This window comes from Condylura cristata, unplaced genomic scaffold (genome assembly GCF_000260355.1).
Source record: "Condylura cristata isolate star-nosed mole 26May11 unplaced genomic scaffold, ConCri1.0 scaffold00003, whole genome shotgun sequence".
In the NCBI taxonomy this organism is placed as follows: Eukaryota; Metazoa; Chordata; class Mammalia; order Eulipotyphla; family Talpidae; genus Condylura; species Condylura cristata.
Window position 1 is genome coordinate 31,398,577 of NW_004567104.1, and position 13,383 is coordinate 31,411,959.

The 13,383-nt window shown below is 42.5% G+C and overlaps 1 protein-coding gene across 1 annotated transcript in view; it reads right to left on the reverse strand.

The window, feature by feature from the left end:
• KALRN (kalirin, RhoGEF kinase) overlaps positions 1-13,383 on the reverse strand; it is a 408,565-nt gene that overhangs the window by 240,828 nt on the left and 154,354 nt on the right. Inside the window, exons 13-14 of the mRNA XM_012730450.1 lie at positions 11,577-11,772; positions 4,212-4,378 (exon numbers count right to left, since the gene is read on the reverse strand). Coding sequence (XP_012585904.1) covers positions 4,212-4,378; positions 11,577-11,772 — 363 coding nt within the window. The remainder of the gene's footprint in view (positions 1-4,211; positions 4,379-11,576; positions 11,773-13,383) is intronic.

Below are 13,383 nucleotides of genomic sequence, written 5' to 3' on the forward strand. Positions count from 1 at the left end.
TTGCTGGACTATTTCCCTCCCTGGTTTCAGCCAACTGGAAACATCAGTTATAGCTATGGTAGTAAGGATCCCCACTATCAGCTTTTCCGCTTAGAGATATCATAGGTTTCAGTTTCTGTGTCTTTCATCAAATCATGCTATACCCTTGGTATCATTGTTCATTTTTATTTTCCAAATGCTATTTATAAAGTAAGGCACCCTAGGACGTTAGTGATGAAGCATGACTTTAGGAAGATAAAAATTCATGGTAGTTTAGACACATGGCTTAGGCTCAGAGGTGGGACAGATCCATATGATTTGGTCAGCCTACAGGAGGAACTGGAATAGTATAAAAAGAGCACAAAATATGAAGTGTGAATACTTGGCCCCATTACTATCTGGAAATATCACTTGTTCCTTTGACTCTCCATATTTTTTCATCTGTAAAGTAAGGATAATTGCATTCCCCTTTTCAATATCTGGATTGACACAATATACTAAAAAAAAGTAATGTGATGATAGTGGTGATGGGTAATAATTTTTAGTTTTGTAGAAAAACTAGATAATTTTATGATTCTTCATTTACATTTCTCTCAATGAGAAGAGAAAAATTAGGAGTATTAATTTTTATTCCAGTATATGTATCAGCATATTCTTATATGATGTAGGTATCTCAGCTGTTTTGTTGTAATTATTCTAATCAATAACAACTCATATTAGTATAATTTTCTATTTCTATAATTCTTTACCTTTTTGGTCCATAAAATTTGTTATTTATTTTTCTTTGATTATTCAGATGTGTACCATGTAGTAGAAAAATATTATAATAAAGATGGGGAAAACATTGGTTATATTAGTACTGAGCTATACAATTTGGAAAACATCATTTAATTTCTCTGAGGCTCAGTTTTCTAAACTACAAATTGGCAATAATTTATCTGCCTAAATCATATAGTAAAGATGAAATAATTAACATAAAAGTACTTTTGCAAATATACTTTTGTAAGTGAAGATTTTATGTTGATTAATTATTTTAGGCAACAGTATACCTATAGGTTAGATGATCTTTGAAGGTCACTTTGAATCTTAACATCATTCAAAGACTGTTAGATATCAGAGACTGCTGCTATAATCATTGAATACTAGGGAAAGTTAGTTCCTTAAAAATGAGGTCTAACGGAGTATTGCTGCTTGGAGGAATTAAGGTTTGCCCAAGAATTCAGCTTAATTTGAGCTAAGAGGGATAACTATAATAAAAATCTATTGCTTTTCAATCCAAGAAAGCTCAGATAACCCCAATGTAGAAGACTGGATCTGATTAACTGGATGTGGATATCCACAAGTTCACTATGTCCACTATGGCATCTGAGACGACAAGGTGACCCTGTAACCACACAGACTGGGGAAGCTGCTTGAACATAGGTGTTTCTTAAGGTACAACAGCTGGTCTAGGTCATGCTGACAATAAAGCTGTGAGGATATACTCAAGGTCCTGGCACCAAGGCCTGCTATTGCTGGCAACTAATCACAAGGAATGGTCATCCAACACTCTAGCCACAGAAAAAAAATCACTTCAGATGGTAGGTGAGGAGTTTAGCATATTTCTTAAGACTCACAATTTATGAGATTTTGTGTATTAATTTTCATGGTTTTATAGACTATAACCAGATATCTTCGTAATCATCTCCATTTTGAAACAAAAGGATAGTACTTGCTTCTCTTGTGGATCTATTCAACTCCTTTCTAACTTTTATGCATAGTGAAGAGAAATGAACACAGTATTCTTGACAGAAATAATGAGGACAGGAAAATAGCTTCTCTTTTGTTTTGGGTGTCCACCTTGCTCATATGCAAATTTTGGCCAGCATTTGGCTCTGAGGGGTCTTGTAGCCCAATTTTCTCCAGGAAACATTGAAATGCATACCCAAGTAAGTAGGTTTCCTGAACTATCTAGTAAATATGAGGTAACATTTATCAGAGTAATAACTTTACAGAAAGCAATCAGTACTTTAGAAGAAAGAAGAGGTATCTGGTGGTCGAGGGCCCTGGAACTTGTGCTATAATCAGGAGAGTGGTTTCCCAGTAAAAGTCAACATTTCCCTAGAGGTACTTGGACCACTTATCTTAGAGTCTCACATAACTGAAAGAAAATCAATTGCATTAATCAATGTCATTTGTACTAAATAGTTGAAAGCAATGTTCAGTCTTATGTCTACAGCATTCTAACTTCTCACAGCTTCAGTTTAATGTAATTGTGGTGGAACCACACAGTTTTGATGGCTAAATCTAAACCTTTAATTTTTAAGCTCTAATAACAGAGCTATATTAATAACACATTTATGTCCTCTTCCTTTCTGTCCCCTTTAATGGCATTTAAATTAAATTGTCTTTTCTTTTTTCCTTTTTTTTTAGAGTATATTCAAAAGAGAAACTCTCAAGCTAGTGTCTAAATTTAGTCTTACTGATCAATACTGACATCTAAATTAACTCCCTCTTTTCAAGTGTCAACAGCTTCCAAATCAATATTTCCTGCTCTACCACCTTCCATCAAATACAAACACCTTCTCTGAAACTGGATCAGACGACTCCTACATTGGCAAGGAAAACAAGTCTGTCTAATGAGGCATAGTGGCTCAACCAAGCAGCAGTCCCTAGGCACCTCTGAGGGCAGCTGTCCTTCACCAAGGCCTTCATGGGTTGCCTAAAGTTTGACTGAAGCAATACAGGGCCAAATTAAAACACAAGCCCACTGTGTTTCATGACATTCTTGACAAGATGGGGGGAAGGAATTTGTTTACCTAGTTAGAATAATTATTTTTTATCTCTGGCTCATGAAGATACTGACTAGCAATATATCCAGGTGACAGTGAAGTCTGGATTATTCACACATAGAGGATCTACTTCCCTACTTGACAAGCTACCTATGTCATCCTCGCTCCCCATGCTATATAGGAAATGCATTTCTGGGATAAAAATTTATTTGCATTTTCATGCCAAGAAAAACATAATTAGAGAGCTAACTCTATCGCTGTAGAGTTTTTACTACTATTAATGCAGGAATGAAAAAATAATAGCCAAGAACAGAAACAAAAGTATATATTTCACTTCAAAGTCAAATAGGAGTGATTTCCCTTTCACAGAGATGATCATCCCTACCACCTTCCATTGATGGAAACAACTGATATGAACAGCAAAGCTATTCCTTGACCCTCAAAAGCCCATCAACTGTCAGCAGGTGCCACCTTCTCTACCAGGTGTAGGCCAGGCCCATGTTCTCAGAGGCATTGCACAGGCCAGAAAAATCTCAGACTGTATTATTCTGGAGGGTTTCTTTCTATTTCTCTTAGAACCCCATGATAGAAAACTACAAGACCTTAAACAGACAAGAGCTCCCAGGAGCGCTGATCTTCTATGGTACCTCAATTTCCACATTTGTAAAATACCCATAATACTACTTTCCCCCCATGGGCCTGTTTGAAAATGAGATCACAAATGAGAAAGTTCTCATATGAAAGGAAAGTGCTGTCATTTGTGACAACAGTTTCAGCATTTGTAAACTTAGCACTCTGTGTCTACTAGGATTCCCACTGTGTCTCCAGAGAGGTGTTTCTCTCCGGGGATTCAGACGTGGTCACAGTGTAAATAAAGAGAAAACCACCTGGGTGGCAGCACTGTGATCTGGGTTTGCTTGGGACCCGGTGACTTCACCTGCACTGTAGAAGAAACTTTAGCTCAATGTGGGCTCAATGTGGGGATATAAGAGGAATGTGGAAGACAATATGTCCATCATAATAATTGACAGTATATTATTAAGACACAGGAGGAATACTATGACTGTGAGTCAGGTTTGGGGATAAAGAGGAAGGAGGTCAATTCAGTGTTGGAGGATAACTTGGTAAAGTCCTGGAATGCTCTCCTCAGATTACGTGAGAGAATTACGCCTTTGAGGCTTGACTCAACATACCATTAGATCTATTTGTTACAGCCCGTAAAGAGCAGCCCAGCTGTTCAAGGCTAATATACCATTCCTTGACATACCTATCTGCGAAGTTCTCCTTACGCCATGACACTGCATGCCTCCCCCATGAGACGCAACTGATATGAACAGCAAAGCTATTCCTTGCCCCAAGAGCCCATCAAACTGTCAGCAGGTTCCACTTTCTTTCTCTACCAGGTGTAGAGTAGACTCCATCACGGGAAGCCCAGGCCAAAGGTGGCAGGGCCAGGCTCACCTGTTTGACTTCGGCCTGGAGGTGCCGCAGTTGGAGACACTGCTCTAGCCGCTTGTGGGTCTGCTCTGCGTTGAGCTCCAATTCATGTTGCTTCTCATGGAGAAACTCCAGCAGCTCTTGCACCTGGGCTGCCAGGTCAATGTCTTTCTCACAGATTAACTCGATTCCTGATTTAAACAAAAGGTAAACAATTCAGAAAAACAGGTAATATTGTCACAGCTACATTTCAGTATGGCGTCTGCATACGGAATCTGCATATCCCAGGTTATGAAAGCTGGGATCTGGGAACAGCCACTATCAGTACTCTCCATATCTCCCTTTGTGGATTTGGCTAGAACACCATAACGTGTCTCTGGGATATTCAAACTATGCTTTCTCTTTTGGATATTTTAACTGGCCCTTGGTCTGGGAATAGCTTGCTAACACAAACAACCATTTATTATCGACTGTATTAGAGAAAGAGGTGGATCTCTGGCAATCCACCCCCAGACAAGACAGTATCAGAAAGTCTTTGCTGGGAGAATTTATCAATCCATATATTCCCAAGCAAGTTTTGGGATCGAATTGGGAAATACAAACCCAAACCAAAAGACCCTGTCTCATGACATTCTGCCAACTGAGGTTTCTTTTGGTTGGTGAGAAGCAATTCACCATTAGATGATAAGTCCACTCTGATGAGAACAGCTATGGCCCATTATCTACTCTTACATTTATGTCACCTTGTGGTTCCTATCTGTTACAACTTGGTGCAAATTGTAACCTGTGCTGTTTCTGGATTCTGACTGTTTACCTATTTCTGCTTCGGGCTTGCTCAGATCCTTGCTTTGGGAAAATCCTACCTCTGGATTGCTTGTGTACTTCTGGTCCCTGACTCACCTAGCTTCTTTCTGACTAAGTCTTTCTCCTAGTTGCTCATTCTGTCACCTAGACCCAGCACAGCCCTGGTCCCATAGCTGATAGCTTGTCTGAGATACTGACCAATAGGGATCCAACCAACAGCATGGTTCAGACTTAAATCCAGCAGATAAGTCATAGAAAGTGTAGTATACACCCAAAGGAGCCCACTAATCTGTGTTTGTCACCTAAAAAATAAATCCCCTTTGGGAGAATTTCTCATCATTCTGACTCACACTGTCAGAAACTCATCACCACTGCCACCAACACACCTGCGGATACAGTTGGGGGAGTGTGAGGAAAGTCTGTACACGCTAATGGAAACTCATTGCTAGAGGTAAAAATAGTGTTTTATATAAGGAGGATATGGGAGAGTGGGAATTTTTTTTGGTGTTACATGGTAATAATTTCAGTATCTTTTCATGTTTATTTTTTTCTGTCAGCTACATAATTCCAAGTCCCTGAAATATCTGTGGGAGACAGAAAAGAACGGCTTGTTCTTTTGGCAGTCAACTCCCTCTAGTTACTATTTTCATTTACCGAGGGGAACAAGGTAGAGCATCTCTTTGACTGAAATAAAAAAAAAAAAACAAGAGGAAATAGAAAAACTCATACCTCTGCAGTGGTTGGGAAGGTGGGATGACCCTTGCCCCTAGTGTTTACTTTCTGGAAATGCAATTTAAGATTCAGGTGCAGAAGTAGGAGTGTTTCCCTGCTTCCAGCCACAATGCAGACTTTTTATAAGCTCATTTAATTCTGCATGCATCTCTTGTGTTTAGCATGCTAGGCTTGGGGCAAAGTGTCTTTCTATGGGAAGCTCACAGCCTACCCCTGCATGTAAATGGGCTCTCTAAGCCTGGTTCCTCATCAAAGGGACCAGACACTTGCTTGGGCGATCATGCTGGACAGGTTTCCAGTGGGCCCTTCATTTTCTCTGTCCCTCACTTAATACTGTTTTGGGAGATGACAGGAAATCAAAGGGGTGAAAATGATGTCTACTGCACTTCCGCACTCCTCAAGAGCACATGATGCTGTGGAAGAAGTAGGGGGAAGGACATGAAGACTTGGCCACACCTAGAAGAGAAATTCACCCTCTCCAGTGCCATATGGTGACATGAGTTTCAGCTAAAAACTATCAACTAGTAAATATCCATCAATCACCAGCACATAGTTTGTTTGTGTTGACATTATGCTCTCAGTGTAACCACAGGTCTGTCTTCCTTACGGGCTCTCAGAAATTGAATAAGACATGTTTGTTTATGCCTTCAAGTGGTGAAATGCAATCTTAATGGTTTGTGAGTCACTTTAGAGAGGTTGCACTGAGGTTTCTTTCTGAGGTGCCCCCACAACGTTTATGAGCATCCCTCGAGCAGGACTCTTCCACTGAGTCTGTTTCCTTGTTCACTTGTTTTTGTAGGAACACAGGGCCCGTCTCTCTCATGCCTCTCTGCATCTAGCACAGTCCTTGACATAATATTAAGCAAATATCTGTGCAGTGAACACACAGGCCTCTCCAGGGAAGAGCTCATGTGCTGTGGTGGAAAGCACCTGAAATTTTTGGGAAAAGACAGGCTTATTATTGAATCCATGCTCTGCCAACTGTTAGTGGTAGCTCTCTGAGTCCAAAATGCTCTGAGTCTAGGTAAATTTAAATTCCAAAAATGACCTCACGACTGTGTGTGTGATAAGGGGAGTGTGAGGGGCTGAGGGTGTTATGATGATTAAGTAAGATAAAATATATACAATGTCTGGCATTTAGTAGACTCAAAGCACACATTTTTCCACTTTTTTCTTCTCTGAAGAAATAAGAGTATATTCATTGTTGATCACTAATGGGACCAGTGAAATGGCCTCCATAAAATGTAAACACTGCCAGGTATTTATGTACTTGTTCAGCATGTATCATTAACAGCGATGGTGGTTAGGACACTTTTACACTAGTGTTCCCAATCTTGGCTCATGTTAGCTTTATCTGGAGAATTTAGTAACTACCATATCCTGACCACGGCCCAGATCAAGAATAACATCAGAGTCTCTGGCTAGTGCACAGGCATCAGGAAACCTTAAAGCCCCAGGGAGATTCCATTCTGCAACCAAGACAGGAATGCACTGGATGAGATGCTACCATGACCAGCAACCCCCCAAAAGCTATCCCTTACCTACACGCAGTCAGCAAAATGCTCTCAGCACATTATCTATGGTGCAAGGTCACAACTAATAATGACATGTGACTTTCATTGTTGCCAAGAGGAGGGCACCACTTAAATTCCTCAAGGAGAGAGGTGGCTGTGGGTGAGAGTAAGATTTGGGTATTCTCGACTATGGTCTTGTTTTTGTGATGGGTCTTTTGAATGTTTGTATAGTCTTTAAATATCTGTGTCTGCCTCAGACAGAGAAATCTTTTGTTCTCTTCCCCCACCCTTTCTGTGTCACTCTCACAATGTAACACTCAGTTCAGAAATTACAAAGTCCTTTAATCAGGTTATTAGATCAGTATTTTCAAGTCTGGCTTTATATTAGAATCACCTGGGAAGTTGTAAAAATAATCAGGACCCACTCCAGACCAATTAAGTAAGAATCCCTGAGGCGTGGGCTTAGACCTTGGTTTATGTGATAAATTCCCTGTATGATTCTAAATATGTAGCCAGGCAAAACCATTGTTTTACATAGAGGTTCTTCTCTTCCCTCCTTGCAAACCCCACTGGATCCACATTCCTATCAAGTCCAGAGTAACTTCCATTTTGAAAATACTAAAGCTTTTTCTTTCCTTTTGTGACACAAAAGTCTCTTATTTTTTTTACCACATCTGTTCTACCCACACTGATGTTCATTCTTAATTAATTTGGTTAATTCAGCAAATATTACCATTGAGAACTTGGAAATGTGCAAGAGTGAACCAGTCTGCCAGACCCTGGCCATGTAAAGAAAAGGAAGCATCTCCTGCTCTCATGTGGCTGGAGAAGACAGGGTCACAAATAACCCCAGAATGAAGTAAGTACTAGAACACTAGAGTAATATGCAATAGCTATCAAGCTTTAGCAACCCCTACCATGCTGTGTATTACTCCACGGAAGCCTCACAGCGACCACAGGTATCCCTATGATCATCGATTTCTAGAGGAAGGCAAGGTGCAGAGAGATCAGGTAACATGGTCAAGGACATGCAGGTAGTTAGAGGTGTGGCTGTTTTGCCAACCCCTGCAGTCTCCCTCTCCAACCTGTACCCTTTAACCTCCAGGCACAAGAAGAAAAGTGATCCTCACAACCCTAATTTAAGAATTTGGTTGATATTACTAATACCGAGACTGGGTCTAGACCGGCACAGTCAATTTTAAGCATCATTGTTACAGACTACAGATTTTTTACCTAAAATTTTTGCATATAGAGAGAATCTGCTGCTTTGTTGAAACCACAAAAGCAACATATCAAGAGGTTACTCAGAACCTGTCTTATTCCTCAGGCCACGGGTAACATTCACATGGTCAGGTTTCATTGGCGAGACCTGTGGCGTGACCAGTAGGGGCTGCTGAGGTGGAATCATGGAAAAGGAGAAATGAAGAAGATTTCAGAGCCCAGGTCCAGCTGCCACACTAGACAGAAGTAAGTCTAAAGGAAGAAAAGGGACTTGTAGAGTCTGGTAGCAAACTGGTGGTAGAAATGGATCCACCTGACTCCAGCAAAATCTGCCCCTCCCAACTGGAGGCTCATGACATTGTCTACTGCTGTAATGAGGACAGAACACTGACCAGGCAACTACACTGCTCTGTTCTGTGTCAGATCCCAGGCTGATGCTGACATAAGCAAAGACTTTTCCTTGGTTATTACCGTTGGCATGCCAGAGGGATTTAGTAGAACCTGGTTCAGTGTTGCAAACCTCACACCTGAAAATAACAATATGAAAACACTACTTTCATTTACCCCTCTAAAACCAAAGCAAAAGCCCTTATTTTGGCATGGAAGGCTAAATACCAACCAAATTCTTAATTTTGCTAATTGTTCTTTTTCTATTACAGTTTACCTTTAGTTCAAATATAGACACACGCCATAAATGCCCAAGTCACTTATTGTATTAGTCCTGTGTCTCTGAAATCCTCAGTCCTCCTATACGTGGGGGCAAGGCCCAGGCTGGATCCACCCCCACCTCCCAGATCTGATGTGATGCAGCTCCCCCTTCTCCAAGCCGGAGCTGAGAGCGAGGCAGCCTCTGCAGGACTGAGCATCCAGCAGCAGTGGGCCTCTCCAAAACCCCTGGATTCATTCCCTGTAAAGCCTCATGGGCTATGTGAGACTGAACAGCTAGATGTAATAAGAACTTGGGAACAGCCAGTCCCAGCAAAGGGTTGCAGAGGCCAATGAAGCCTCCCTTGTCAACGCTTGTTTCTAGAACAGGATACTGTGGGAGTGGGCAGCCCATCTGCCTGGGGTGTTTTCACCCCCTCAGCCCTCGTGGTTAAGGTGGCGGCCAACCACAGCCAGCCTCCAGTCTTTAAAGGCTGCCAGATCCCTGCAGTCTTTTTGTTACCATGGATATCTGACTCTTGCGACTGAAGAGGGCTGGCCCAGGTCAAGCCAGGACCCTGGTCTTAAGTGCCTGAAGTCTACAGGCAGATAAATCTAGACACGTCAGCACTGAGGGATGCTGTCGGGCTTCTCTGTTGTGGCTTCTCTCCTAAGTACTGTTTGTGTTCCTGCCTAGCCCAGTCTCAGCTGGGTAGCCAACTACCGTGAACATCATGAGATAAACTGAGAACCAGTAAGGTTCCAATCCATGGAGAAAGGATAGCTCCCCACTTCCTTAATAAGGCCTTGAAAAAGGACAGTCTGTGGCCAAGAATGCTGCTTCTGAAATGCAATAAAGGCAGATTTACCTGGAGATTTTGTTAGCATGCAGATTCAATTTCATACGTGTGGGGTAAGGTGTGGGATTCTGCATTTCTAATCAGCTCTCAAAGTGCTGCTGGTCCAGGGCCCTCACTCAGAGAGGTCCTAGATCAGTGGTCCTAGGTGAGGATGCATGAAAAGCACCTGGAGGACTTGTTGAACCACCTATCATTGGAGGCCCCACCCAAGAGCTTCTGACCGGCAGGTCCTAAGATGGCTCATGGACTTAGATTTTTGCTGAATCGGGGTCACAGTTGGGAGTCACTGTCTTTGATCTTTCCATGGTATCAGATGCTGTGATTTAATCATCATGATGAAATGCAGTGGTTCTCTGCTTTGGCTGCCCAGTGGAGTCACCTGAGGACCTTTGTGCTGCTACCCAAGTCCCATTCAGGCCTTATTAAGTCAGAATACTTGGGTGTGGAGTCAGGGCATCCTCATTATTAAAACACTTCCCGGACAGACGTGCAATGTGAATGGTCCTTCCTGAGGCTGTGCACCCCATATATACTCTAGGGTCTCACAGGCAGTTGCAGCTGTTGTGTTCATAATGCAAATGCCAATTCAAGGAAGGATTATGCTGTCCAAATTGATTAGAACTTACTAGGTTTTCTCTCCTCTGATTAGAAATTCCAAGTTCCTTCGAGTGTTGATATTTACTTTCATCGTTCAAAAAATTAGTATCCTAAGGTCAAATGTGATTGCTAACTACTGCCCAAGAATCTCATGATGGCAAAAATCCTTCAAAATCAACAGGGTCAATTGCTTTAAAGTGTTGATGGCAGCCCCTGTGTGCCCCCACCTAGAGGCCAGGAGCTTGGGTAGGCGAGGACCCCGGTAGGGCACTGGGGTGGGTTTGGGTGTGGAGACCTAGGTTCAAGCATTCCATTAGCACGTGTGCTTCTGAGTGACTTCTTTTGACTGCACTAGCAGGACTACAGGCAAGAGAACTCAGGCTTTCTCCAGTTCTAACATAAAAGCCCACTTTGGAGAGTAGCAGGTGTAACAGTATGGGCTCACGCATTTGTTAGATTTTTATCCTAAGCAAGAAAAGATTTCAAGTATGGTAACAACCATGCTTGTTTTTTAATTTTTGAGAACTTACAAAAATACACATCCTTGCCATAAATTTAGTCAATCCTTCTTAGACTCACTCACAGGCCAGTGATAAAATACTGAGTCTGAGAGGCATGAACTGGAGACAAGGAGCCTATCCTGGAGGTGGAGGATAAAGCAGGAGCGTGTGTACAAGGAGGCAGGGATGGAATCAGGGGCAGCTCCCCATCTGAATACATTTCACAGGGATGGCTGACTGCTTTTGGAGCAAAGCACTTCATTTGCTTTTCTAGGCCACTATTTTTTGAATCTGTGCTAATTTCCATTATTGTTTTTTTCCACTCTCTTTGTAGCATAAAAGGAGTCTGGTTCTAACCTCAACTATACTAGGTCCTACTGGAAGACCAGATTCTTCTTTAAAATGATGACCACAATCTGTTCCTTGTATATACAGGCATAATATGAACAGAGTGGAAGTTCTTGTCAAGTCATGCTGGTATTCGTTTTTTCATTATCTCTTGCCTGGAGAACCCACCTGAGGCCTGGACCTCCAGGATGTACTGGTGCAGATCCTGGCCCTGCTGGATGACCTCGAAGGTCATGTTGTTCATGGCTAGCTTCCTCTCCGTGTGGCGCTGCAGCCGCTGCTCTGCCAGCGTCAGGTCCTCCGTGTTGAAGTCATTCATCTGCCGGAGCAGGTCCTCATTCCAGGCGTCGAGCTCTGCTGTCACCTGCATGGGAATGACCAATAGTACAGACTCACTGGTCCAGGGACTGTTGGGGGAGTCACCAATTCCAAAGCTTATTAATGAATTGACCCTTGGATCAGTCTGTTTTCCATCTCTTTGAACCCTAGACAGTATTTGAATATTGCCATGAGCACAACAGATACGTGTCCTTTAAAAGTGCTCTCTGGGCCCTCCTGGGGGGTCCAGCTGCTTCAGTGCCAATTAGATCCCCGGCCCCGGAGGTGATCCACATGGTGCAGCAGACCTCTCCTGAGCTGCCCGCTGCTCCTCTCAGCAGTGCACTTAGTCCATCTGCCTATTCCATTCTCTACTCTGTCTCTGGTGAATTTTCTTACCACCCCTGCACCTCTGGCTTGTACCCCAGTTCTGTGTGCACAAGTTAAATATTTTTTAAAAAGTGTTCTCTGTGGGTTTCAATATCTCTAGCAACAGCAAAGGAAAAGCAGCAAATGTATGATGAATTCAGTTTCTCCCATTTGACCCTCACAAGGACCCAGAGAGGTGGGCAAGGTAGCAATCGCCGTTGATCTTACAGAAGATGCCTTGGCTCACTCAGACACATAGAATGATTTGTCCAGACTTCCCCTGTCAACAAGAAGCAGACCTGCACATAAGAGTCAGGTCTTCTATTCACTACAAAGATGCTGGCCGTGGTGCTTCAAGTATTACTCTAAAAGTTTAAATATTAAGCCTAGCAAACTCTTTTTAAAAGAAACATAAACCGAGGACTGGAGAAGCTGGTGAATGATCTGAGCTTACACAATCAGTTTGTTCATCGAAACCAAGGGTAACATCTGGTTCTGTTGTACAAGAGTCTCTGTTACCTGCAGATACCTGCAAATAGTGGCTGAACAGGTGTAGATGTAAAGCACACCTCTAAAAGTCCAAGTCGATTATGCTTTATAGAAAGATCAAACACCATGATACGCTGAAGACCAAAGCATCATGTAATGAATGGTAACTGCCTAATATGAATGTGCTAGTTGGGTATTCTGCTGCTTCACTTATGTGGCTTCCCCAGTATCTCTCAAAACTGAATGTGCCACTTTACAACTGTTGTAATTGTTCACAGAGAACTCAGAAGTACTGCATTGGATAATAATTCACCTGTTACATGGGCAAACATGGTAAATTTTTCAAACATGGTTTTCAGGCCAATTTGCTCAGGTTTACCCCTCAGCCCTGTGAATGCAACAGAACAGGGACTGGCAACCTCTTTGTCAAGATGAGAAATAACAATGATAACACAGTGCCTACCCCGATGAGCACCTACCCTAGAACCCCAGGTCATGACTGTCATTCTGCTGGGGCTCAATTCAGCTGACAGGAGGCATTACCTTCCCAGTTACCAAGCAGTACTGTGTCACAGTATCAGAGCTGGAGAAGACCAGCCCACAGCAGCTGGGAGGTAGCACTGCCAGGTCCCGAGCTGCGGACATACCAACTGGAGCGGGGAAAGCAAGCAGATTGCATGAGAGGCTGTTGTTTGAGGCAAAGAATTATATTTTTAGTTCAAAAGTTAGATCTTTCCTTAGTGAAAGTGTAGTTGCTCTCTTTGAAGCGGTGGGGGGATCTGTAAAAACATCCCTTTCA